The 24,103-nt window shown below is 46.6% G+C and overlaps 1 protein-coding gene across 1 annotated transcript; it reads right to left on the bottom strand.

The window, feature by feature from the left end:
- Nucleotides 1-13,595: 13,595 nt before the first annotated feature.
- LOC143955836 (uncharacterized) lies at nt 13,596-17,191 on the bottom strand. Its single transcript, XM_077465956.1, has one exon. It carries the CDS (start codon nt 17,002-17,004, stop codon nt 15,961-15,963), a length of 1,044 nt encoding a protein of 347 aa, XP_077322082.1. The 5' UTR covers nt 17,005-17,191; the 3' UTR covers nt 13,596-15,960.
- Between the last annotated feature and the right edge of the window lie 6,912 nt (nt 17,192-24,103).

Here is a 24,103-nt window from a genome sequence, read left to right as displayed (position 1 = left end):
GACAGCAACTGTCCTAGAATAGTTTCAAAAGACGCCTTAATTGATTGATCTTATAGTGACCACAGGAAGGAGATGAATATAATATATATTTCCTATATGGAAAGAAAGTATTGTATATAAAAAGGGAAGCACTTTAGATTTTTACTTCCTATTGGTAAACACATGCCACTCAGCTTTTTAAATAATACTATGTAGATAAATATTTACCTGGGTTAAAGCGGGAGTCCGCCGGGACTCCGCATTTTTTTTTTTTTTTTTAAAGCCAGCAGCTACAAATACTGCAGCTGCTGACTTTTAAAATAGTGACACTTACCTGTCCAGCGCGCCCGCGATGTCGGCACCCGAAGCCGATCTGTAGATCATCTCTCGGGTGCTGCCGCCGCCATCTTGGGTATGGGAATCAGGAAATGGAGCCTTTCGGCTTCATTTGCCGGTTCCCTACTGCGCATGTGCGAGCCGCGCTGCGCAATAAGGACGGTCCCTGCCTCTGGGATCTGTGTGTTTTCCCAGCAGGCAGCGGGGCACTTGCGGAAAGGGGCGGGCACTTGCGGAAAGGGGCGTAATATACGCCCCTTTCCGCAGAGAGCTATCCTGGAAGTGGGTGCAGATACCTGTACTGTACAGGTATCTGCACCCCCCTCCCCCCTGAAAGGTGCCAATTGTGGCGCCGGAGGGTTCCGATGAGCGGAAGGTCCACTTTAGGGTGGACCTCCGCTTTAAGCTTTGTTAGGATCGGATCAATAAAGAACCCTGCTTGCCCACAATATTTTAGTGGAGAGAGACAGGTGGTAAACTCACCAGGATATGCTGGATGTCCCACTGAATATGAATTAACACATACAGAGGAATTTCTTAGCAGCTAAGATTTGAATACTGAATCCCGGTTTTCAAAAAGCTTGAGTAGGTAAAATCTGAAAAATAATTAAACAAAAGGGGGCATGTAAAGTGGCTGATTCAAAAACCACAGTTTTAAAAGTGTGCTGTATAAATTGTAGTAGAGCTTACCTTTAATTGGAAATCACCTCGTATGAGACAAGAGGAGAGGAGAGATGTATCCTCTCTCACTCTCACCGAGCGTCTGGCAGAGAATAGCAGCTTCTGCCACATTCATATCTCTCTCCCATTCCGGCGGCATCTGACGTCACCGCCGGAGCGCGGACGTCACTTTGGATGCTCATGCGCATGTGCCCAATCCAAGAAGGGTGGAATGTCACGTCACATCACGACACCGGTACGTCATCGCACAATTTGCCTTCTTCGAACATCCTTTGCCCATTCTGGATGTTAATAGGGCAAATGTGTACCACATGACCAGATTGGGTGATGCACAGCACACTATACGGCTGGCTAAAAGGATCTATCAATATAAGAATGGAATGTATGAACAAATCGGACCTAGGCAATGTGCGAGAGACTTCTACCAATAGGGCTCAAGTCTATCAAATGATTGATCATACATTGGAAGAGGACAAGGGGCATCCGTGACCACTGAAAGGAAACCAAAATCATGGAGTCAAAAAAATATATAAAGTATATAATGGGTATTATCATCAAGATTGCAATAGACAATATTTGTGAATTAATAAACTCATTTTATATTATGGTTCAAGTATCCGGTAAAAAGGCATCTATGATTACAGATATAAAATTTAAAAAAGACAAAATTACAATTCCATATGTATTTTCATAAAGGTGGACACTTAATTTTAGAAAGAGATAGATAGCCATTTGATATAACGTCAAATGAATTTGGCTTAATAAGGAGACAGCTGGTTAGAAGTTTAGCAAAATGATGGAGACAATTTAGTATAGTTTATAGAAATGGTTTATAGCCTAAAGCAGTGATGGTAAACCTTGGCACCCCAGATGTTTTGGAACTACATTTCCAAGAGTGGATAAGCATCATGGGAAATGTAGTTCCAAACCATCTGAGGTGCCAAGGTTCACCATCACCGGCCTAAAGCATCGTTTAGGTCCAGGATATTTTAAAGCAGATAATACATGGATCCAGCTAACCTTTCGCTGCAAAGGGATCTTATCATAGTCTCCATACCTTTCATTTGGTGGAACATGTTCCAATGCATAAAACTGCATTTTGGAACAGTCAAAGCCATGATAAAGACCCATGTGTGGGCTTATTGGTGGTGTTTCCAATAGCTTTTTAGATACTAAAGATACATGATCCCGCATTCGGTGGCAAATTGGTCTATTTGTTTTCCCCACATAGTATGAACCACATCTGCAGAGCATAATATACACCACTCCAATAGATTGACACGTTTGCAAATACATGTGCGGAGAACAGCATATTACCCTCCCCAATGGCCGTATATTCAAACATCGATTTTTGGCCACGTGTGGCAGGATCTCAGAGAGCTTCCTGTTGCAACGTGGCATGTGCCAGGGATGCCCCCTCTCCCCTTCCCTTTTTTCCCGGGTGCTGGAGCCGCTGGCCATTTTGCTCAGGGCTTCCCAGCAGGTGGTGGGGATGTGGGTTGGCCCCTTGGAGGAAAAGGTATCACTATACGCAGATGAAACCCTGCTATATATATTTTTTTTATACTATTTTTTTTTTCCAGAATCCACTTTATACAAAATCACATACAATAAAAATTCAAGTTTAACACTGTTAATAACCAATCAGGTAAGCAACCATTCACCAATTTCCCTACTCTCCCGCCCTTTCCCACCCATCCCCCCTCCCTTGCCCTATTTGGCTATTGCTTTAGGGATTATCATTTAATTCAAAACATTCATTTTTTGTAACCATGAGTTCCATATTTTAGTAAACTTGCGATAATTTCCTTGTTTGGTTAAAACTTCTTTTTTCCAGCCGTACTACTTCATTCATTGTTTTCTCCCAATCCTCCGGCATTGGAGGGGTCGTGGACTGCCATTTTTGTGACACTAATTTACTTGCCGATGCTGATACAGGCATCTTACTATTGCTGTTGATAGGGTTGAAATAATGACTTAGAGTTCTACTTAAATTGTTTGTGCTTTTTCTTACCTGTGTACGTATCAATCTGTATCTAGATGGAAATTTGGAACTGCTGAATAATCATTACGTGTTCACTGATAAGAAACTCTTTGTACCTTAACCTCATCTGGTAATGCCGATAAGATAACTGCTTGTAGAGCTGCCTATAAAAGGCTTTTGAAAGAAGTAAAGGGCGCGGTCCTTCATTTGCTCCAGACGGTGACACAGACATATCTGACTCCGTGTCATTATTCTTATAGAAGCAATAATTTGACAAAGCAATATAAACTTAAAGCAACTTATTTAAGAGTTGCACCTAACACTGTCATTACGCCCGCTGGGCATGCCTCCTTTCTGACATATCCCAGCACACATGTTCTGGGTTCCAGTTCAAGGTTTACATTGAATGTAGCATTAATTATCTTTACTATCACAGTTCAATATCGATGTAACTTTGGACATCTCCAGAACATGTGTACTAGGTCCCCCGTCTCGGTGCATCTGGTGCACTTGTCGTCCAAGCGGCGGCCGAGCGTGTGCATTTTCTTGGGAGTATAATAAGTTCTATATAGAAGGAACAGATGGGATACTTTTTGCGAAGGGGAAACCGATACTAATGGTACGAGCCCATTGTTCTGCTGTTATTTCTCCCATATCCTCTTCCCATTTCATTTTTTTTTTTAATGCAGACTTTCATTGTTTTCTTTTTTCCACGTTAATTGCGAATAAGCCAGGGATATCAGTCCCTTATTGGAGTCAGCTCAGATAATGCTTTGGAGAAGGGGAATATTGCACCGATCGAGGGTGCTATTATTAAACTGTTTACCCAGCACATGTCTTATCTGTAAGTAACTATAAAACACCCTATTTGGTATATTATATTCCTGCTTCAACTCTGTACATGACTTTAAACTATTTCCTTCATAAAATTGGGTTACCTGGCATACTCCATGTTTTTCCCATTCCTTGTTCTTTTCGATTTTAAGGAGTTCTTGCCCCATACACACTATCAGATTATCTGCTGAGTTTTTCCTTCAGATTTACCAAAACCATGTAGTAGAAGGGCCTGCCTGATTGCAGACACATTGAAACTCCTAAGGTTTGTCCTCATATTATATGGTTTTGGTAAATCTGAAGGAAAAACTCAGCAGATAATCTGATAGTGTGTATGGGGCTTTAGTCTCTTGGCTATTTGCCATATTTTTGTCATCAATTTTGAAGTTGGTCATCTACAGTCCAAAGATCGTGCTTCTAATGCCTCTACTATAGAGCTATGTGGGGAGTCCAGCATCAGAAACTTATTGCTCACCTTCCCCCCTCCTACTGTAGCACATCCCCCTAAATGTTGCAACTGAGCAGCCAAGTAGTAGATATATGGTCGGGGGATGGCTAAACCTCCCTCACTTATTGGGCTTTGCATGGATCTTAAGCTGATCCTAGGCTGGCCTTTCTTTCAGATTAGTTCCCTAAAAAGAGTTTGTATTTTTTAAACCATTTCTTCTCAATTAAGATTGGGGAATTGTGAACTAAGTATATTAATTGTGGCATCCAGATCATCTTAATTAAATTGGCTCGTCCAGCTACTGATAAAGGAAGCCTCCACCAAATATCACATTTCTGTTTAATTTTTTGAAGTAGGGGAACTAGGTTATCCACAATGTATTGGTTCGGGTATCTTGAAATAACTATCCCAAGGTATTTCATTTTGTCAACTATTTTTAACTGGGGTATTCCTATTGGAATGGAATTCATTGGTGAATTGATTGGCATGAGGGATGACTTCTCCCAATTAATTACCAGACCCGAGAATCTACCAAACTCGCTCAATATGCGCATTACCTCGGTTAGTGACCCTTCAATATCCCTCAGGAAGAACAGGACGTCATCCGCGTACAGAACCATCCTCTCCTCCCCACACTTCCTTTGGAATCCATGCAACTCCGTTGAAGACCTTACTGTACACGCCAGGGGTTTCATCGCTAATGCGAACAGTAAAGGTGACAACGGGCACCCCTGCCTCGTCCCTCGTCCTAGCGGAATCTTTTCCAAGTACTCATTGTTTATTTTTAACTTAGCGGTTGGATGTTTATATAAAATTTTTAATAATTGAATAAATTGCTTGCCAAAGCTGAACCCTTTCAGGACCCACTAGAGATAGCCCCACTCGAGGCTATCAAACGCCTTGGCTGAATCCAAGGACAAGACAGCTCTTGAGTCAGCGACCTCTATCGGGACCTGAAGGTTCGCGTAGACCCTTCTGATGTTAACACTAGTAGATCTTCCCGGGACAAACTCCGATTGATCCTCATGAATAAGTTTTGATGTACATTTGTTCAACCTGGTTGCTAACACCTTTGCCACTATTTTAATATCAGAACACAATAGAGAGATTGGTCTGTACGCAGATGCTTCCAGGGGATCTCCCCCCTCCTTCTGTAGAACTATGATGGTAGCCTCCAACATTGATAATGGCAGTCTCCCCTCCTTGTTTGCCCCTCTTACTATCTTTAGGAGTTCTAGGAGCAAGACCCCCCAAATTTTTTGTACATTTTCGATGGCAGCCCACCAGGGCCCACAGATTTACCATTGGCCGTGCCTGCTACTGCCCATGTCAATTCCTCCAGCTCTATTGGGGAGTCAAGCATGTTCCTATCGTTCTCCAAGAGAGCGGGTAATTTTATTTTCCCCAGGAACCTCTCCATCTCTCCACCATCTAAATCTTGTCGTGAGTTATACAATTCTCCACAGAACTCTGAAAATGTATCCATAATCAACCCGAGGTCAGATTTAACTTCTCCTCGTAGGGTCCTAAACAGAGGTATACCAGCGGAGGTGGAGTTAGTCCTCACCAAAAGTGCCAGTAAGCGGCCCATTTTTTTCCCCTTCTCCAAAGGAATTCTGTCTCCAAAATAATCTCTTATTTTCAGCATTTCTTATTATGCCCTTCCTATATTCCTGCTGCCTATCCAGCCATATTTTTTGACTCTCTGGGGTTGGATTTAGTACATACTGTCTCTCTAGTTCCCTCACTTCCTTTCTTAAATTTTCTTCCCACATCTTAGATTTCTTCTTGATTCTTGCAACCTGTTCTATCAGCAGTCCCCTAAGAAAAGCCCCCCATTGAGCCTTGACTCCTTCTGTCTCCTGTGCTGCTTGTCTGGGACTTAACTTGCGATGTTTGTTTAGCTGGTGATTGGTTTGGGGTATGTGCATATTTCTCTAGTTTAGCTGCCGCAGCTGCCTGGCCCCCTTTTTCCTTTGCTAAACAAGCGTTTTGAGAGGCTAAGTTCTCCTGATGCTGCGACTCATCTCCTTTTACCCCTTTGTCATGGCCAGTATACTAAGCGTTGTCCAGCTGATTGTAGATAGGATAACCAAGTGTACAGAGTGGCAAGAGCTGAGCAGTTTCCTCCTTCCTCCTCCCTTAGTATACCTCGTAATGCACAAATATTGGGATTTACTTTAGTCCTTCTGCCTTTTGCCTGCGTGACCTGCGAAGCCCCCTTATAGCATTTACAGTGCGATATACTCTATCAATTTTTTTTTCTCCCATACTGTGACTCCCTTCCTTTGCTAAGCCACTGGGCTCCAAAATGCAGAAGCAATTGCCTCATATTTGTGCTGTCAGCTGTGATATTCAGCCTCAGTCTACCGGTCTGCAGAGAGCCTCCCAGGTTCATTTCACCGCCGTCACTGCTCCTCTCACTGCGTTCTCTGCTTACAGCAGCCGCAGCTCCCGCTCTCTGTCCTCCTCCTCGCGCGGGGCTGGGCCAGGGTGGTTTCCACTGAGACTGGATGCCGACAAGCCACTCGGCTTCCCCTTGATTCAGCGGCCACTCGGCGCCCAGCTAAACCCTGGTAAGAGACACGGGGGAGACAAGGGTGAGCACGGTCAGGCTTCAGCAGGCACAAGGGGGCTTCAGCAGGCACACGGGGGTATAAAGCACGCACTTATGGGCCAATATTCGGCCACTGTTAAGCTGGCATAGGATCCTTTGCGGGGAGCCGGAGGGAGTTTAACCTTCATCCACTCACACTCCCATCGCACTCTCGTCCGGCCACGCCCCCCAACCTGCTATATTTACATGACATGGATTCTTCCTTGAGGGCCTCATTGGTCCTCTTTGATGAATTTGATCTCTTTTCTGGGGTCCGAATTAAGTGGTCCAAGTCTTTCCCTTAGACCCTATGTCACAAGCTACTGTAGCTCATACTCCTCTACAATGGGTAGATAGCTTTAAATATCTTGGTGTTCATATTCAATACGATCCAAATAAATTCTATGACCTTAATATACATCCTGTGCTGGTGCAACTGAGGGCTAGGTGCGACTCCTGGGGTCTCTTCCACTGAATCTGCTTGGACGCATCAATCTTATAAAAATGGTATTCCTCCCTAAGTTTACTGTTCTATTTAAGAATGCTCCAGTTTGGTTACTGGGTTCTTTTTTTCCGGGACCCTAACAGATGCATCGGGGCCTTTATCTGGGGGGGTTCTACTCCTCGTTTGGCATGAGCCACCTTGTCTTCTGGTGCGGTGTGGGGGGCTGGCATTGCCCAATTTCCAGGTATACTGTTGGGCGGCCATATAGGTCTGGGTCCACTGGTGGTTCGTCTGCTCCAGAGCCAACGTGGCTGTGTGCCTGGAGGTGGCCTTACTGGGCTCCCTCAATTATTTGGGGAACTTGGTGTACCGTGGAACTGGGGCCTACGTCAGCCTGCCGCACCCGACTAGGACAACTCTCAGAGTATGGCTGGTAACTAGGAAGAGGTTGCACAGGCAGAATTCCTGGATGCCCTTTCAACCGCTATGGGGTAACCCTAATCTTCCACACTTTCAGTCCATTCCAAACCCACAAGTCTGAGCAAAACAGGGTATCAAAACCCTTAGGCCGCGTACACACGCGCGGACTGTTCGCCCAACTTTGTCCGTCAAACAGTCCGCTCAAAATTAGCATGGACGGACATGGCCACACACGACGGACGAACAGTTTGCTGAAACCGTGCGCGATGACGTGAACGGCACGTATGATGGGACGAAAAATACGACGTCCTATACACTGCATTATAACTTTCGGCGTGTAAATCCTTTCTGAGCATGCGCGGAACTTAGTTTGACGAACAAGCCTACACACGAGCGGACTGTTCGCTGAAACAAGGTTTCAGCGGACAGTTTTTCGGAAATTCCGTAAAACCTTGTTCGTCAAACTGTCCGCTGAAACTGTCCGCTGAAAGCCCACACACGAGCGGACTGTCCGCCCAAACACTGTTCAGCGGACAAAGTTGGGCGAACAGTCCGCGCGTGTGTACGCGGCCTTAGGGATATTAGGCCGGCAGGGACGTTACTCAGATACGGGGACCTAGTGGCCAGGTTTCACCTACCTAGATGGATGTACTTCCACTACTGCCAGCTGCACCATGCTGCTAGGGCACAATTTCCTGGACCTATTGTCATGGCCATGGATCCCATAGAGGAACTCCTGGCCCAGGAGTCCCTGGCTAAACCCCTCTCTTCCCTCTATATGTCACTACTTAGCTTGGAACCCCCTAAGATGGAGAGGCTCTGGGAGGTCTGGAAAATGGATATCCCTACATTGGAGAGAAAGGAATGGAATGAATGTTTCGAGGACAGTCTGGTGCTGGTCTTCTCCTCTAGGGATAAACTTTTCAAACCAAGTTCCTACATACGGTATATTATACTCCTCAGAGATTGCACAGACTGTACCCCCAAAGGGATCCCTTATGTAAAAGAAGGGCAACAAAGCTAATAAAGGGTCTGGAGGATATTAGTTATGAGGAAAGGCTGCGAGCTCTGAACTTATTCTCTCTGGAGAGGAGACGCTTGAGAGGGGATATGATTTCAATATACAAAATACCGTACTGGTGACCCCACAATAGGAATAAAACTTTTTTGCAGAAGAGACTTTAACGAGACTCATGGCCACTCATTAAAATTAGAAGAAAAGAGGTTTAACCTTAAACTATGTAGAGGGTTCTTTACTGTAAGAGCGGCAGGGATGTGGAATTCCCTTCCACAGGCGGTGGTCTCAGCGGACAGCATCGATAGTTTCAAGAAATGATTGGATAAGCACCTGAACGACCCCAACATACAGGGATATACAATGTAATACTGACATATAATCACACACATAGGTTGGACTTGATGGACTTTTTTCCAACCTCACCTACTATGTAACAGATGTCAGCTGGGAATTGATTTCTAATTCCATATGTTTTGGAGCTGCCCCAAGGTGGCGCGGTTTTGGGCGGCAGTTTTCAAGGTTATTAACCACTTGCCGACCGCCTCACGCCGATGTACGTCGGCAGAATGGCACGGGCAGGCATAAGCACGTACATGTACGTGATTTGCCTCCCGCGGGTCGGGGGCCCGATCGGGCCCCCGCCCGGTGCCTGCGGCGGTCGGTTTTCGTTCGGGAGCGATCCCGGACGAGGGGACGGCCATTCATTCATGGCCACCCCCTCGCGATCGCTCCCGACGAATGGAAATCCCCGGTGACATCACTTCCTCTCCTGTAATGTAAACACAGGAGAGGAAGTGATGTATTCTCTCCTCCGTGTCGGTATTTTTCGTTCCGACACGGAGGAGAGCGGATCAGTGAGTTGCACCAACACATCCCACACACAGTAGAACATGCCAGGCACACTCACACCCCCCCTTTACCCCCCGATCACCCCCCCAATTACCCCTGCCCCCCCAGTCACAGTGACACCAATGTCATTTTTTTTTTTTTTTTTTTGCATTGGTGTCATTTGTGACTGTAATAACTGTTAGGGCAGTTAGGGTTAGCCCCCTTTAGTTCTAATGTACCCCCCTAACCCCCCCAATAAAGGTTTAACCCCGTGATCACCCCCCGTCGCCAGTGTCACTAAGGCTGGGTTCACATTGCAGCGGTTTATGAGAACGAATGTGATTCGCACCGCACTGCAGTGCAAATCACATCCGATCTCTGTGCGATTCGAGTTCAGCCATTCGCCGCACCCGCCGCACCCGCCACACCCGCCGCACCCGCCGCAAATTCGCACGGGACCCTTTTTTTGGCCCGCAGCAGAATCGGATCGCATGGGTGTTCACACCATGCGATCCGAGTTTGCAGATCGCACTGCGATATGCGAACTGATCTGGGGGTGTCAGTAACATTTCACTGACACTCCCAGCAGTTCGCATAGGGCAGTGTGAACTGCCGCCGGGAGGCATGCGATGCGGGAACCCGCCGCGGATTCGCGGCGTTTCCGCATCGCTCCAGTGTGAACCCAGCCTAATAAGCGATCATTTTTCTGATCGCCGTATTAGTGTCACAGGTGACGCTAGTTAGGCAGGTAGGTATTTAGGTTCGCCGCAGCTTTTTATAGCGCTAGGGACCCCCATATACTACCGCATAAAGCCCCCTGATTGCCCCCTAGTTAACCCTTTCACCAGTGATCACCATATAACTGTTACAGGTGACGCTGGTTGGTTAGTTATTTTTTTATAGTTTCAGGGCACCCGCCATTTATTACCTAATAAAGGTTTAACCCCCTGATCACCCGGCAGGTGTCATTTGTGACTAATAACTGTTAGGGCAGTTAGGGTTAGCCCCCTTTAGTTCTAAGGTACCCCCCTAACCCCCCCAATAAAGGTTTAACCCCGTGATCACCCCCCGTCGCCAGTGTCACTAAGGCTGGGTTCACATTGCAGCGGTTTATGAGAACGGATGTGATTCGCACCGCACTGCAGTGCAAATCACATCCGATCTCTGTGCGATTCGAGTTCAGCTATACAGATAGTATGGCTGAATTCGTGTCGCACCCGCCGCACCCGCCGCAAACTCGCACGGGACCCTTTTTTTGGTCCGCAGCAGAATCGGATCGCATGGGTGTTCACACCATGCGATCCAAGTTTGCAGATCGCACTGCGATATGCGAACTGATCTGGGGGTGTCATTAACATTTCACTGACACTCCCAGCAGTTCGCATAGGGCAGTGTGAACTGCCGCCGGGAGGCATGCGATGCGGGAACCCGCCGCGCATTCGTGGCGTTCCCGCATCGCTCCAGTGTGAACCCAGCCTAATAAGCGATCGTTTTTCTGATCGCTGTATTAGTGTCACAGGTGACGCTAGTTAGGCAGGTAGGTATTTAGGTTCGCCGCAGCTTTTTATAGCGCCAGGGACCCCCATATACTACCGCATAAAGCCCCCTGATTGCCCCCTAGTTAACCCTTTCACCAGTGATCACCATATAACTGTTACAGGTGACGCTGGTTGGTTAGTTATTTTTTTATAGTTTCAGGGCACCCGCCATTTATTACCTAGTCTCACTAGTGTACCCCTAAATTTAGGGGTGTCTACTTTCTAAAATGGGGTCATTTGGGGGGGGGGGTTTGTGCCATCTTGGCATTTTATGGCCTTCAAAACTGTAACGCCCTTAGAAAGCCTGAAGGCGGTGCTTGGTTTTTGGGGCCCCGTACGCGGCTAGGCTCCCAAAAAGTCCCACATATGTGGTATCCCCGTACTCAGGAGAAGCAGCAGAATTTATTTTGGGGTGTCATTTCACATATGCCCATGGCATGCGTGAGCAATATATCATTTAGTGACAACTTTGTGAAAAAAAAAAAAAGTTTGTAATTTTCCCGCAACTTGTGGCAAAATATAAAATATTCCATGGACTCAACATGCCTCTCAGCAAATAGCTTGGGGTGTCTACTTTCTAAAATGGGGTCATTTGTGGGGGTTTTGTGCCATCTTGGCATTTTATGGCCTTCAAAACTGTAATAGGTAGTGAGAAGTGAACTCAAAAAATTACGCCCTTAGAAAGCCTGAAGGCGGTGCTTGGTTTTCGGGGCCCCGTACGCGGCTAGGCTCCCAAAAAGTCCCACATATGTGGTATCCCCGTACTCAGGAGAAGCAGCAGAATTTATTTTGGGGTGTCATTTCACATATGCCCATGGCATGCATGAGCAATATATCATTTAGTGACAACTTTGTGAAAAAAAAAAAAAAAAAAAAAAGTTTGTAATTTTCCCGCAACTTGTGGCAAAATATAAAATATTCCATGGACTCAACATGCCTCTCAGCAAATAGCTTGGGGTGTCTACTTTCTAAAATGGGGTCATTTGTGGGGGTTTTGTGCCATCTTGGCATTTTATGGCCTTCAAAACTGTAATAGGTAGTGAGGCGTGAAATCAAAAATTTACGCCCTTAGAAAGCCTGAAGGCGGTGCTTGGTTTTCGGGGCCCTGTACGCGGCTAGGCTCCCAAAAAGTCCCACATATGTGGTATCCCCGTACTCAGGAGAAGCAGCAGAATTTATTTTGGGGTGTCATTTCACATACGCCCATAGCATGTGTGAGCAATATATCATTTAGTGACAACTTTGTGTAAAAAAAAAAAAAAAATTTTTTTTTTGTCATTATTCAATCGCTTGAGGCAAAAAAATAAAATATTCAATGGGCTCAACATGCCTCTTATCAATTTCCTTAGGGGGTCTACTTTCCAAAATGGGGTCATTTGGGGGGGGTTTTGTACTGCCCTGTCATTTTAGCACCTCAAGAAATGAGATAGGCAGTCGTAAACTAAAAGCTGCGTAAATTCCAGAAAACGTACCTTAGTTTGTAGATGTGACAACTTTTGCGCAAACCAATAAATATACAATTATTGACTTTTTTTTTACCAAAGACATGTGGCTGAATACATTTTGGCCTAAATGTATGACTAAAATTGAGTTTATTGGATTTTTCTAATAACAAAAAGTAGAAAATATCATTTTTTTTCAAAATTTGCGGTCTTTTTACGTTTATATCGCAAAAAATAAAAATCGCAGAGGCAATCAAATACCATCAAAAGAAAGCTCTATTTGTGGGAAGAAAAGGACGCAAATTTTGTTTGGGTACAACATTGCATGACCGCGCAATTACCAGTTAAAGCAGCGCAGTGCCAAAGTGTAAAAAGACCTCTGGTCATTTACCAGCAAAATGGTCCGGTCTGAAAGTGGTTAAGGAGCGCCTTCAGCTGTCTTTGGTAATGTCTCCTGAACTGGCTCTGCTTGGTATACAAGAAGATGACCAGAGGCCCCGCTATACTAAACTACTGATATATTATCTTTTGTATTATGCCAAAAAATAAATCTTACTTAAGTGGACCTCCACATCACCTCCAACAGTGACTTTCTGTGAGAATTCCATTAATAGTGCCTTACTGTTGTACAAGCTGACCTATATGAACAGGAAATGCCCCAAAAAGTTTGACGGTATTCGTGGCTTACTAGCACCAATATAGGTATGTGGGTTATCCTTCCCCCCTATTTTTCCCCTCCCCCTATACCTCTCCTCCTACCTTTCCCCTCCCCACCATTCCCCCCTCATGGACCTACCTCCCCATCCTTCCCTTACCCTCCCTATCAGCCTCCATTGGGTGTTTCAGATTTGCAGATAAAAAACAAGTAATAACGGCTGGGAATTTCACAATTATCGTTGCCTAACTGACCAATCGGCTTCCTATATTGTTTATATTCTTTGCTCTACTATTTGTAATATGTATGCACAGACCTGTATGTACTATGAAAATTAGCAACCCCTTGTTGTATCATACTTGTCTTTTCCATAATAAAACATTTTCAACCGTGAAAAAAAAAAATCACACCTTTAATGTAATAGAAAAAACAAGTACAGATCAGAAACATAGTCAAAACATAAGCCAGGGTTAGGAAGCCAAAACCAGTAATCAGATGAGCAGGTAATCAGGAAGCCAGAGATCAGCGTAGTCGGAAGCCAAAGATCAGGAACCAGAAGGGATGTCAGCCAGGCAAAGTCTTTAACAGGAACTCAGCAGAGACACTCAGGATATGTTAAATGAGGTGAAGGCATGAAAGACATGAACAAGGCAGTTTAAATTGCCAGAAGGGGCTGGCTGTAGGCTGGACTGTTTAGGCAGGTAATGGTAACCAGGTGAGACACTGTGGTAACAATGAGTGGCTGGTAATTAACCGACAGCTGAGCAGCCTTGAGCACTGAGAAGAGCTTCTAGAAGCCCAGCCCTGACAAAGGGAAGGTCTACCTTAGAAAGAATGGGAGGATGTACTGGCCCCTTTCCTGACTGCAGATCCTCAACTGGCGAATTGTGATTTGGTCTCAGAGTCAGCATGGAACTATACTAGGGTTGTCTCCTCATCCCTTTAAACCTGAACACATATGAATTACACAGGTTCTGAGGCTAATTTAATGCAAATAATGGCTGTACACACGACTGGACTTTTAGGTCTGACGGAACGAATCCGTCGGATATTACGATCGTATATGGGCTCCAGTGGACTTTTTTTTCCCAAAAGTCTGACGGACCTAGAAATAAAACATGTTTCAAATCTTTCCGACGGACTCCAGTCCGGGTTGAAAAATCTGTTGGTCTGTATGCTAGTCAGATGGATGAAAACCGACGCTAGGGAAGCTATTGGCTACTGGAACTTCCTTGTTCTAGTCTGGTCGTACGTCATCACGTTCAAATGGTGTGCTTGTGTGTGGCCAAGTCCGTTCCTTCGGAGAGTCCTTTGGAACTCTGCCGAATGTCCATCGAGAAGACCATCGGACCTAGTCCGTCAAAAAGTCAGTCGTGTGTACGCGGCATTAGGCCCCGAGTTTAATTACCTCCTTAATCAGCCACAGAACATGTGTCATTAATATGTGTTCCGTTTTAAAGGGATGAGGTGACAACCCTAGATTATACATTGGTAAAGGCAGAAATACTAGTCAGGCTGGGAGTGAGTGTTGCTTTGAGGACGAGCCGAGTTCATGGCTGGGGCTTTGACAGGGATAAGCCTGCCTGTGTGCAGCTGTATCATCTAATGCAGGGGGTCTCCAAACTTTTCAAAGGGCCAGTTTTATTGTCCTACAGACTTTAGGGGGCCGGATTGTGGCCGGCAGGAGTAGAAAATGTCCCAGGCCCAGCATCAGTGAGAATAAATATGAACTCGGGGGTTGGTGGTCAATAAGAGGAGGAGGAGTACTGCCCCTATTAGTAGGAGGAATAGAATCCCATGATTGGTATTGGTGGAATAAATACTGCCCCATTGTTGGTGTCAGTGGGAGGAACAGTCCCCCTAGGGCTGGAGAAAGGCTATCAAAGGGCCATATTTGTCCCTCGAGCCACAGATTGGAGGCACCTGTTCCAGGAGGTCAGGACTCTGGGTAGGCCAGTCAAGTTCCTCCACCCCAAACTTGCTCATCCATGTCTTTATGGACCTTACTTTGTGCACTGGTCCAAATCATTTGGTGGAGGGGGGATTATGGTGTTTGGTTGTTCTTCAGGGGTTGAGCTTAGACCCTTAGTTCCAGTGAAGGAAACTCTTAAGACATCAGCCTATCAAAACATTTTGGACAATTTCATGCTCCCAACGTTGTGGGAACAGTTTGGGGATGGCCCCTTCTTGTTCCAATATGACTGCCCACCAGTGCACAAAGCAAAGTCCATAAAGACATGGATGAGCGAGTTTGGGGTGGAGGAACTTGTCTGGCCTGTGCAGAGTCCTGACCTAGACCTAATAGAACACTTTGGGATGAATTAGAGCGGAGATTGCGAGCCAGGCCTTCTCGCCCAACATCAGAGCCTGACCTCACAAATGCTCTTCTGGAAGAATGGTCAAACATTCCCATAGACACTCCTAAACCTTGTGGACGGCCTTCCCTGAAGAGTTGAAGCTGTTATAGCTGCAAAGGGAGGGCCAACTCAATATTGAACAGACATCCACCAGCCTCTCTGACCAGCTGCTTAATAAACAAGTACCCGCCCTCTACTATTAACCCGCTCCTAAACCTGCACAAGGCTGACTCGTCTACAACAGAGCTCTTCATACTATGACCCTCCAGATGTTCAGGAACTACAATTCCCACCATGCCTAGTCATGTCTGTACATGTCAGAGTATTACAATGCCTCATGGGACGTGTAGTTCTGCAACAGCTGGAGGACCGAAGTGTGGAGATCCCTGATCTACAACATCAATAAGGAAGCTCACTCCTATGAATTCTCTGGTGTTGCAAAAGGTTTCCTTTCCTAGTGAAAGATTTCCCGCACTCTGAACATGAATAAGGATGCTCACCTGTGTGAATTCTCTGATGTGTAACAAGGGCTGCTTTTTGAGTGAAAGATTTCCCGCACTCTAAACATGAATATGGACGCTCAGCTGTGTGAATTCTTTGATGTTTAACAAGGTTTCCTTTTTCAGGGAAAGATTTCCCGCACTCTGAACATGAATAAGGACGTTCGCCTGTGTGAATTCTAAAATGTTTAACAAGGAATCCTTTCTGATTGAAAGATTTCCCGCACTCTGAACATGAATAAGGACGCTCACCTGTGTGAAGTCTAAAATGTTTAACAAGGAATCCTTTCTGATTGAAAGATTTCCCGCACTCTGAACATGAATAAGGACGCTCACCTGTGTGAATTCTCTGATGTGTAACAAGGGTTCCTTTGCCAATGAAAGATTTCCCACACTCTGAACATGAATAAGGACGCTCGCCTGTGTGAATTCTCTGATGTGTAACAAGGGATGCTTTATGACTGAAAGATTTCCCGCACTCTGAACAAGGGAAAGGACGCTCACTCGTGTGAACGATCTGGTGCTGAATAAGGATTCTTTTCAGAGCGAAAGATTTCCCGCACTCTGAACATGAATAAGGACGCTCACCTGTGTGAATTTTCTGATGTGTAAAAAGGTCTGCTTTGCTAGTGAAAGATTTCCCGCATTCTAAACATGAATAAGGACGCTCACCTGTGTGAATTCTCTGATGTGTAACAAGGAGTACTTTTTGAGTGAAAGATTTCCCGCACTCTGAACATGAATAAGGACGCTCGCCTGTGTGAATTTTCTGGTGTCTAGTAAGTGCTCCCTTCTGAGTGAATGATTTCCCGCACTCTGAACATGAGAATAGATTGTCACCTCGGTGATCTGTTGATGGATCTGCAGTGTGAGATCTTACATGGATATTTCCAATCATAGTATGTGATTGATGAGAAGATTCCCCCTGATCAGAGGGATCCATTGATGTCTCCGGACAGGAAGGTCTGTGATGTATATTTTGTGTATTTGGATTTCCTCCTGGAGGATCCTGTGTGATGACATTATCTTCTGACTTACAATCAGCAGATAATAGAAGACGTCTCTCCGAGGAATTCCTGACATCACATCCATCTGTTGGAAAGAAGTAAAAAAATAGAATAAATCTCAGTAGATGATAAATAAGTGGAGTTTTGGCTCCTCCTCCCCGTCGGTGGAATAAGTGGAAATGCCGATCTCACAGCTGGGCTCCTGTTCTCCCTCCAAAATCAACCAGAAAAGTCTTCACACCGAGTCCATATATCATCTGCTAATTCTATAATAATAAATAGCTATGACTGAGGCTTCATTATCCAAAACGCGTGGATTGTTACTACATCGGATTGGCCGGATTTTATATTATGAAGAGTTTGCAGATCATATATGGACTCCCCCATCAGCGTGGAGACAAGCTAAGCTGTTAGTGCAATGGTTTATTAAAGGGTTAGATCACCTCTACAGAAAAACTGTAAAGCTTCACAAACACCAGATCCCCTCCCTGGACTCTGCTGTACATATGATGGCTCTGACCAATCAGAATCCATCTGGTCCATCCTGGCAGCTCAGTATGGAGAAGACAGAGCAGTGGGCTATTTCATATCCCCTGACCATTGGAGTAGTGAGAGAGTCCTGATAGCAGAGAATGGCTGACGGTAAGTACAGTGAGGACCGGGGGTGGGGGGGGGGGGGGGGGGGGGGGTGAAGGGGGTCCGGTGTTAGGTCACCTTTACAGTTTTTCTATATTAGGAAAACGAACCCTTTAATGTGACTTTAGGGGTCTGTTTGACCAGTGATGTCTCATCTGCCTTCCATTGAAGGTAATGAAGTACATATTGTGCTCCATTCACTTTCTCCAACCACAGCAACCCGGGAAAGTGACAGCCGGACCCGGAAGTGACGTCATCCACATACAGTGTATCTGGAAATTATTCACAGTGCTTCACTTTTTCCACATTTTGTTGTTATGTTACAGGCTTATTTCAAAATGGATTACATTCATTAATTCCTCAAAATTCTTCAAACAATCCCCCAGAAAGACAACGTGAAAGAAATTTGTTTGAAATCTTTGCAGATTTATTAAAAATAAAGAACAAAAAAAATCCCATGTACATAAGTATCACAGCCTTTGCTCAATACTTTGGTAGAAATTACAGCCTCAAGACTTTGAGTATGAGTCTACAAGTTTGGCACACCTATTTCTTTATCGTACATCACAGGACACAGGGAAGCCATAGTAATTACTATGTGGGTTATACTCCACCTATAGGTGAATGGACACTGGTGCACTCAAAAGACAGGAAGTCCCCCTCTATATAACCCCTCCCATACTGGGAGTTCCTCCGTTTTTTCGACAGTGTCTAAGGTGTTGGTCACAGTTAATGAAGTGCTAAGAAGAGTTCTGTGCTCAGAAGACTGGACAACTGTAACGCACTTCTTATTGGGATTCCTAGAAAGAGTCTACAGAGGCTTCAGTACATCCAAAACTCTGCAGCACAGATCCTGATGAGAGTGCAGAAACAGGAGCACATTACCCCTATTCACCACTCACTCCACTGGCTTCCAGTCTCCGCCAGGATTGAGGATAAGGTTTCCCTCCTCACACACCAATGCCCTTCTCAAACCACAAAACCCAATACGTTCCCTCCTCAATAGTGATGGACGAACTTCCAGCGGGACGTTTCGCGAACGCGGCCAATAGTTCGCGAACCGTAACGTTCGCGGCGGGCCCCATTGACTTCAATGGGAGGCGAACTTCGCAAACCTACAGGTCAAATTTGCAGCCACAAAATAATTAATAGCTGTGCAAACATAGTCCCACCACATGGCCAATGACATAACACATGTATGAGGTGAATCTGGGATCGACAACTACAAGCCTTCTTTTTTTATATGGGAAATTGTTGTGACAATTCAGGACTGTGGAGCGCATGAAGGCAATGGAGGAGAGGGAAGGTCAGGCACCAGGATAGGCAAAGAAGAGGGTGCAGGAGATGATCACCAGCAGCGTGACATACAGCAATGACACCTGCATCGTGAGAGTCATCTGACAACAGCACCGTGATAGAGAGCACTGACATCAGCAGCGAGACATAAAGCACTAACACCTGCACCGTGATAGAGTCATCTGACACCAGCACCGTGATAAAGAGCACTGACATCAGCAGCGTGACATACAGCAATGACACCTGCACCGTGATAAAGTCATCTGACAACAGCACCGTGATAGAGAACACTGACATCAGCAGCGTGACATAAAGCACTCACACCAGCACCGTGATATACAGCACTGACAGCAGCACCGTGATAGAGAGCACTGACATCAGCAGCGTGACATAAAGCACTCACACCAGCACCGTGATATACAGCACTGACAGCAGCACCGTGACAGAGAGCACTGACATCAGCACCGTGATATACAGCACTGACACCTGCACCGTAAGCAGCCCCAGGAGGAAGTCAGCATAGCACAGGGATGGTGGGAGCCCCTCATAATGAGCATAGCACAGGGATGGTGGGAGCCCTTCATAATGAGCATAGCACAGGGATGGTGGGAGCCCCTTATAATAAGCAGCCCCAGGAGTAAGTCAGCACAGCACAGGGATGGTGGGAGCCCCTCATAATGAGCATAGCACAGGGATGGTGGGAGCCCCTCATAATAAGCAGCCCCAGGAGGATGTCAGCATAGCACAGGGATGGTGGGAGCCCCTCATAAAAAGCAGCCCCAGGAGTAAGTCAGCACAGCACAGGGATGGTGGGAGCCCCTCATAATGAGCATAGCACAGGGATGGTGGGAGCACCTCAAAATATGCACAGCAGAGGTACAGCCCCAGGAGGAAGTCAGCACAGCACAGGGATGGTGGGAGCCCCTCATAGTATGCACAGCAGAGGTACAGCCCCAGGAGGAAGTCAGCACAGCACAGGGATGGTGGGAGCCCCTCATAATAAGCAGCCCCAGGAGGAAGTCAGCACAGCACAGGAATGGTGGGAGCCCCTCATAATAAGCAGCCCCAGTAGAAATATGACACCGCTCAACCTCTTCAAAGAGGAGGGTACGGGCATATAGTACGGTGTGCTTTTTTTGGACAAGGAAGTGAGCCAAATGAAGAAAGAAGGTCTCTGTGCTCAATTAAAAAAATTGTTTATAGACATATACATGGTCTACTGGTCACATGTGTTGAATTCACTGTCGTGAGCTAGGCGAGTACGCTTATCGGTCACGATCCCCCCTGCTGCGCTGAACGCCCTTTCGGACAGGACACTGCATGAGGGGCAAGCCAACAGTTCGATTGCAAATTGGGCAAGCTCTGGCCAGAGGTCAAGCCTGCCCACCCAGTAGTCCAGGGGTTCATCACTCCTCAGAGCGTCCACATCGGTCGTTAACCCGATGTAGTCGGACACCTGACGGTCTAGGCGTTCCCTGATGCTGGATCCGGATGACACCTGTCGATGGGTCGTCTGAAAGAATGACCTCATATCCGAAGTCACCAACACATCTTCAAACCGGCCTCTTCTTCCAGGCGCTGTTGGATTGGTACCCGCAACTCCTTCAATGGGGTTGGGAATTGCTCCTCTGCCAGCGCATGCAAAAGCAGAATGCAGCATTTCTCAAAGCAAGGCCTGGAAGTGCTGCATTCTGACAGCCCTCTGTGACGGCGGTAACATTTCCGCCATTTTGTGTTTGTACCGGGGGTCTAAGTACGTTGCCACCCAGTACTGGTCCTTGACCCTTATGCTTTTTATAGGGGGGTCCCTATTAAAAACACTGGAGCATGAAGGCCCCCATTTGCACTAAAGTGGAAGCGGTGTGGTGGCCTGGCTCCTGCTCATCATCCAGGATAATGTCATCCTCTTCATTCTCCTCTCCCCATACACGCACAACAGGGATCCCAGAAAGGTTTAAAGCATGCTCTTCTTGCTCCTCCTCATCCGCCCCGGCACCATCCTCCTCTGACTCCTCTTCAGACTCCTGTTGTTGACTTGTCTCAGATAGAGTAGCCCCCCCTGGGAATTCATCCAGCATTGCGACTTCCATCATCTTCCCGCTCCTGCTCCTCCACAGCTTGATCAATGACACGACGCAATGCACGCTCCATAAAGAAGGCATAAAGGTACCATGTCACTGGTGGCGCCATGGCTGCGACTGACCAGTTTGGGGATATCCTCAAATGGGCGCAGAAGTCTGCATGCGTCGCGCATGAGCAGCCACTGGCGCAGTGAAAAAAAACCCAGTTCCCCAGAACCGGTTCTGCCGCAGAGTTCATACAGGTAGACGTTAACTGCACGCTTCTGCTGGAGCAGCCCATCAAGCATATAGAAGGTTGAGTTCCATCGCGTCGGGCAATCACAAATAAGACGTCTGACCGGCAGATTGTGTCACCACTGAATGTCAGCAAGGCGAGCCATGGCCGTGTAAGATCTTCTGAAATGGGCCGAGATTTTCCTTGCCTGCCGCAAGATGTCCTGAACCCCAGGGTATTTGACAACGAATCGCTGCACGACCAAGTTTAAGACATGTGCCATGCATGGCACGTGCGTGATTTTGCCCTGTTTCAATGCGCTAAGCAGATTGGCACCGTTGTCACACACCACTTTACCAACTGTCAAATTGAGCGGTGTTAGCCACTGATCTGCCTGTGAACGCAAAGCTGAAAGGAGTGCCGGGCCAGTGTGGCTCTTGGCTTCCAGGCACAACAGACGCAGCACGGCATGGCAACGTCTCACCTGGCATGTCGAATAGGTTCTGGGGAGCTTGGGCGGTGCAGCGGAGCAGCAGAAAAGGAGGAGTCAGCCGAGGAGGAGAGGGAGGAGGATGGAGTAGGAGGAGGAGAAGAAGAGTCAGGCCTACATGCAATCCGTGGCGGTAAAACCAAATCTACACGGGTGCCACGGGTTACATGCTTGATGGCCGTCAGAAGGTTCACCCAGTGGGCAGTAAAAGTGATATACCTTCTCTGCCCGTGTTTGCTAGACCACGTGTCTGTGGTCAGATGTATCTTGGCACCGACACTGTGTGCCAGAGATACATTCACTTGCCGCTGAACATGGCCATATAGCTCTGGGATGCCCTTCTCTGAGAAATACTTCCTTCCTGGGACCTTCCATTGGCGTGTTCCAATGGCCACAAATTTGCGAAAGGCCTCCGAGTCCACCAGTTTATATGGCAGTAGTTGGCGGGCTATGAGTTCTGACAAGCCAGCCGTCAACCGTTGGGCAAGAGGGTTATCCGGCGTCATAATTTTTTTACGCTCGAACATTAGGCCCACGGAAGCCTGCCTTTTTGCAGAAAAACGTGAGCTTGGCGTGATGGAAGGTGGAGTGGAGGACAATTGTGAGGAGAGAAGAGAAGGAGAAGTAGAAGACGAGGCTGGACGGTGAGAGCCTGCAGTGTGGCTTTGTGTGTTCCGTTGCTCCCACTGGGCTCGGTGATGGCTGCTCATGTGCCTTCTTAAGGCGGTCGTCCCTAGGTGAGTGTTGGGCTTACCGTGACTAATGCGTTGACTGCAAAGATTGCAGATGGCAACGCTATTTTCAGCAGCGGACACGTTAAAAAAAGCCCACACTGCGGAGCCATGTACCGGTGTCCTGGGAGCGCCAGATGTGACCGTACATGGTCGATGACTCGCTCCTGATACATTTGCAGTCTGCTTTGTCCCTCCTGTGCAATGTAAGTTATTCCTGCTTCTCCTCCCTATCTGCTGGTCCATATTTCCCTCTGAACTCCCCTCCTCTTCCTCTCTTGTGGGCACCCACGTGACATCACTAGACACGTCATCATCAACGTCACCTTCCCCACCGCTATAAGTAGAGATCTCGGAGTAGGCAGCAACACCGGGGACCAACCTCCTCATTGGGCTGATCTGGGTACTGTCGTCAGACTGCTGAGTAGTGGTAGTTGCTACCTCCTCTTCCTGATCCAATACCAAGAGTGGCTGCGCATCAGAAAATGTCTTCTTGATATGGATCGGAAAATAATTCCTGTGACTCAAGCGGAAGGTATGTGGTGGTGGTGGTGTTGTTGGTGGTAGTGTCTTTGGGGGTGCACATAGCAGAGAGTGAAGAAGAGGGTGCAGATCGAGAGGATGAGGAGGGTGCAGAAGAGTAAGGCTGAGCGAGCCACTCAACCAAGTCTGGTGCGTCCTTTAAAGTAATTGAACGTACCTTCTGCAACTTCCCACTTTGGCTCAAGCCTGTTGCTCCTGCCCTACCCCTACCACCCCTGCGGAAGGGCCTGCCTCTTCCTCTGCCTGTCATTTTTTAAATGACCCTGTGACAAAACTCTTAGTCCCTATACCGATGAAGGACTGCTGCAGTATAGGGCAGCGGTCAGCAGTAGTGCACCTCAACCCTATGTACTGTGGACCTATACCAGTCCTTATAGAATGGCAGACTGTACCTCACTCAACCCTATGTACTGTAGCACCCTAGACAGACCAAGTTACCAGTCCTTATAAGGACTTTTGTGGACCAAGTAGGTTGTGTGTGAGTGATTAGCAGACTGTATGTCAGTCCTTATACCAATGAAGGACTGCTGCAGTATAGGGCAGCGGTCAGCAGTAGTGCACCTCAACCCTATGTATTGTGGACCTATACCAGTCCTTATAGAATAGCAGACTGTACCTCACTCAACCCTATGTACTATAGCACCCTACACCAGGTTATTACCAGTCCTTATAAGGAACTTTCTGGAACAATTAGGTTGTGTGTGAGTGATTAGCAGACTGCAGCAGAAGGGCAGCAGTCAAGTATAATATTCTTTCTATATTTGGAAGAAAGAATATTATACGTGTACAAGCCTATTACCATACCAGTCCTGAAAAGAACCTTTGTGAAACTAATAGTAACAGCTACTGATTAAACTGACCCTCACTGCCTCACACTGCTTCCTGCCTGTCCCTATATAAACTGACAAAACAGAGGCTACTGGAACAATAACTGGAATAGCACTTTTGTGGACCTGATAGTAACAGCTAATGATGATGACTAAACTGATTGTCCCTACAGCAGACACACCGTCCTGTCCCTTTCTCTAAACTGACAAAAGACAC

This window comes from Lithobates pipiens, unplaced genomic scaffold (assembly GCF_037356315.1).
Source record: "Lithobates pipiens isolate NorthernLeopardFrog02 unplaced genomic scaffold, aLitPip1_a1.2 Scaffold_35, whole genome shotgun sequence".
NCBI lineage: Eukaryota > Metazoa > Chordata > Amphibia > Anura > Ranidae > Lithobates > Lithobates pipiens.
This window is presented reverse-complemented; position numbering and strand designations above follow the sequence as displayed.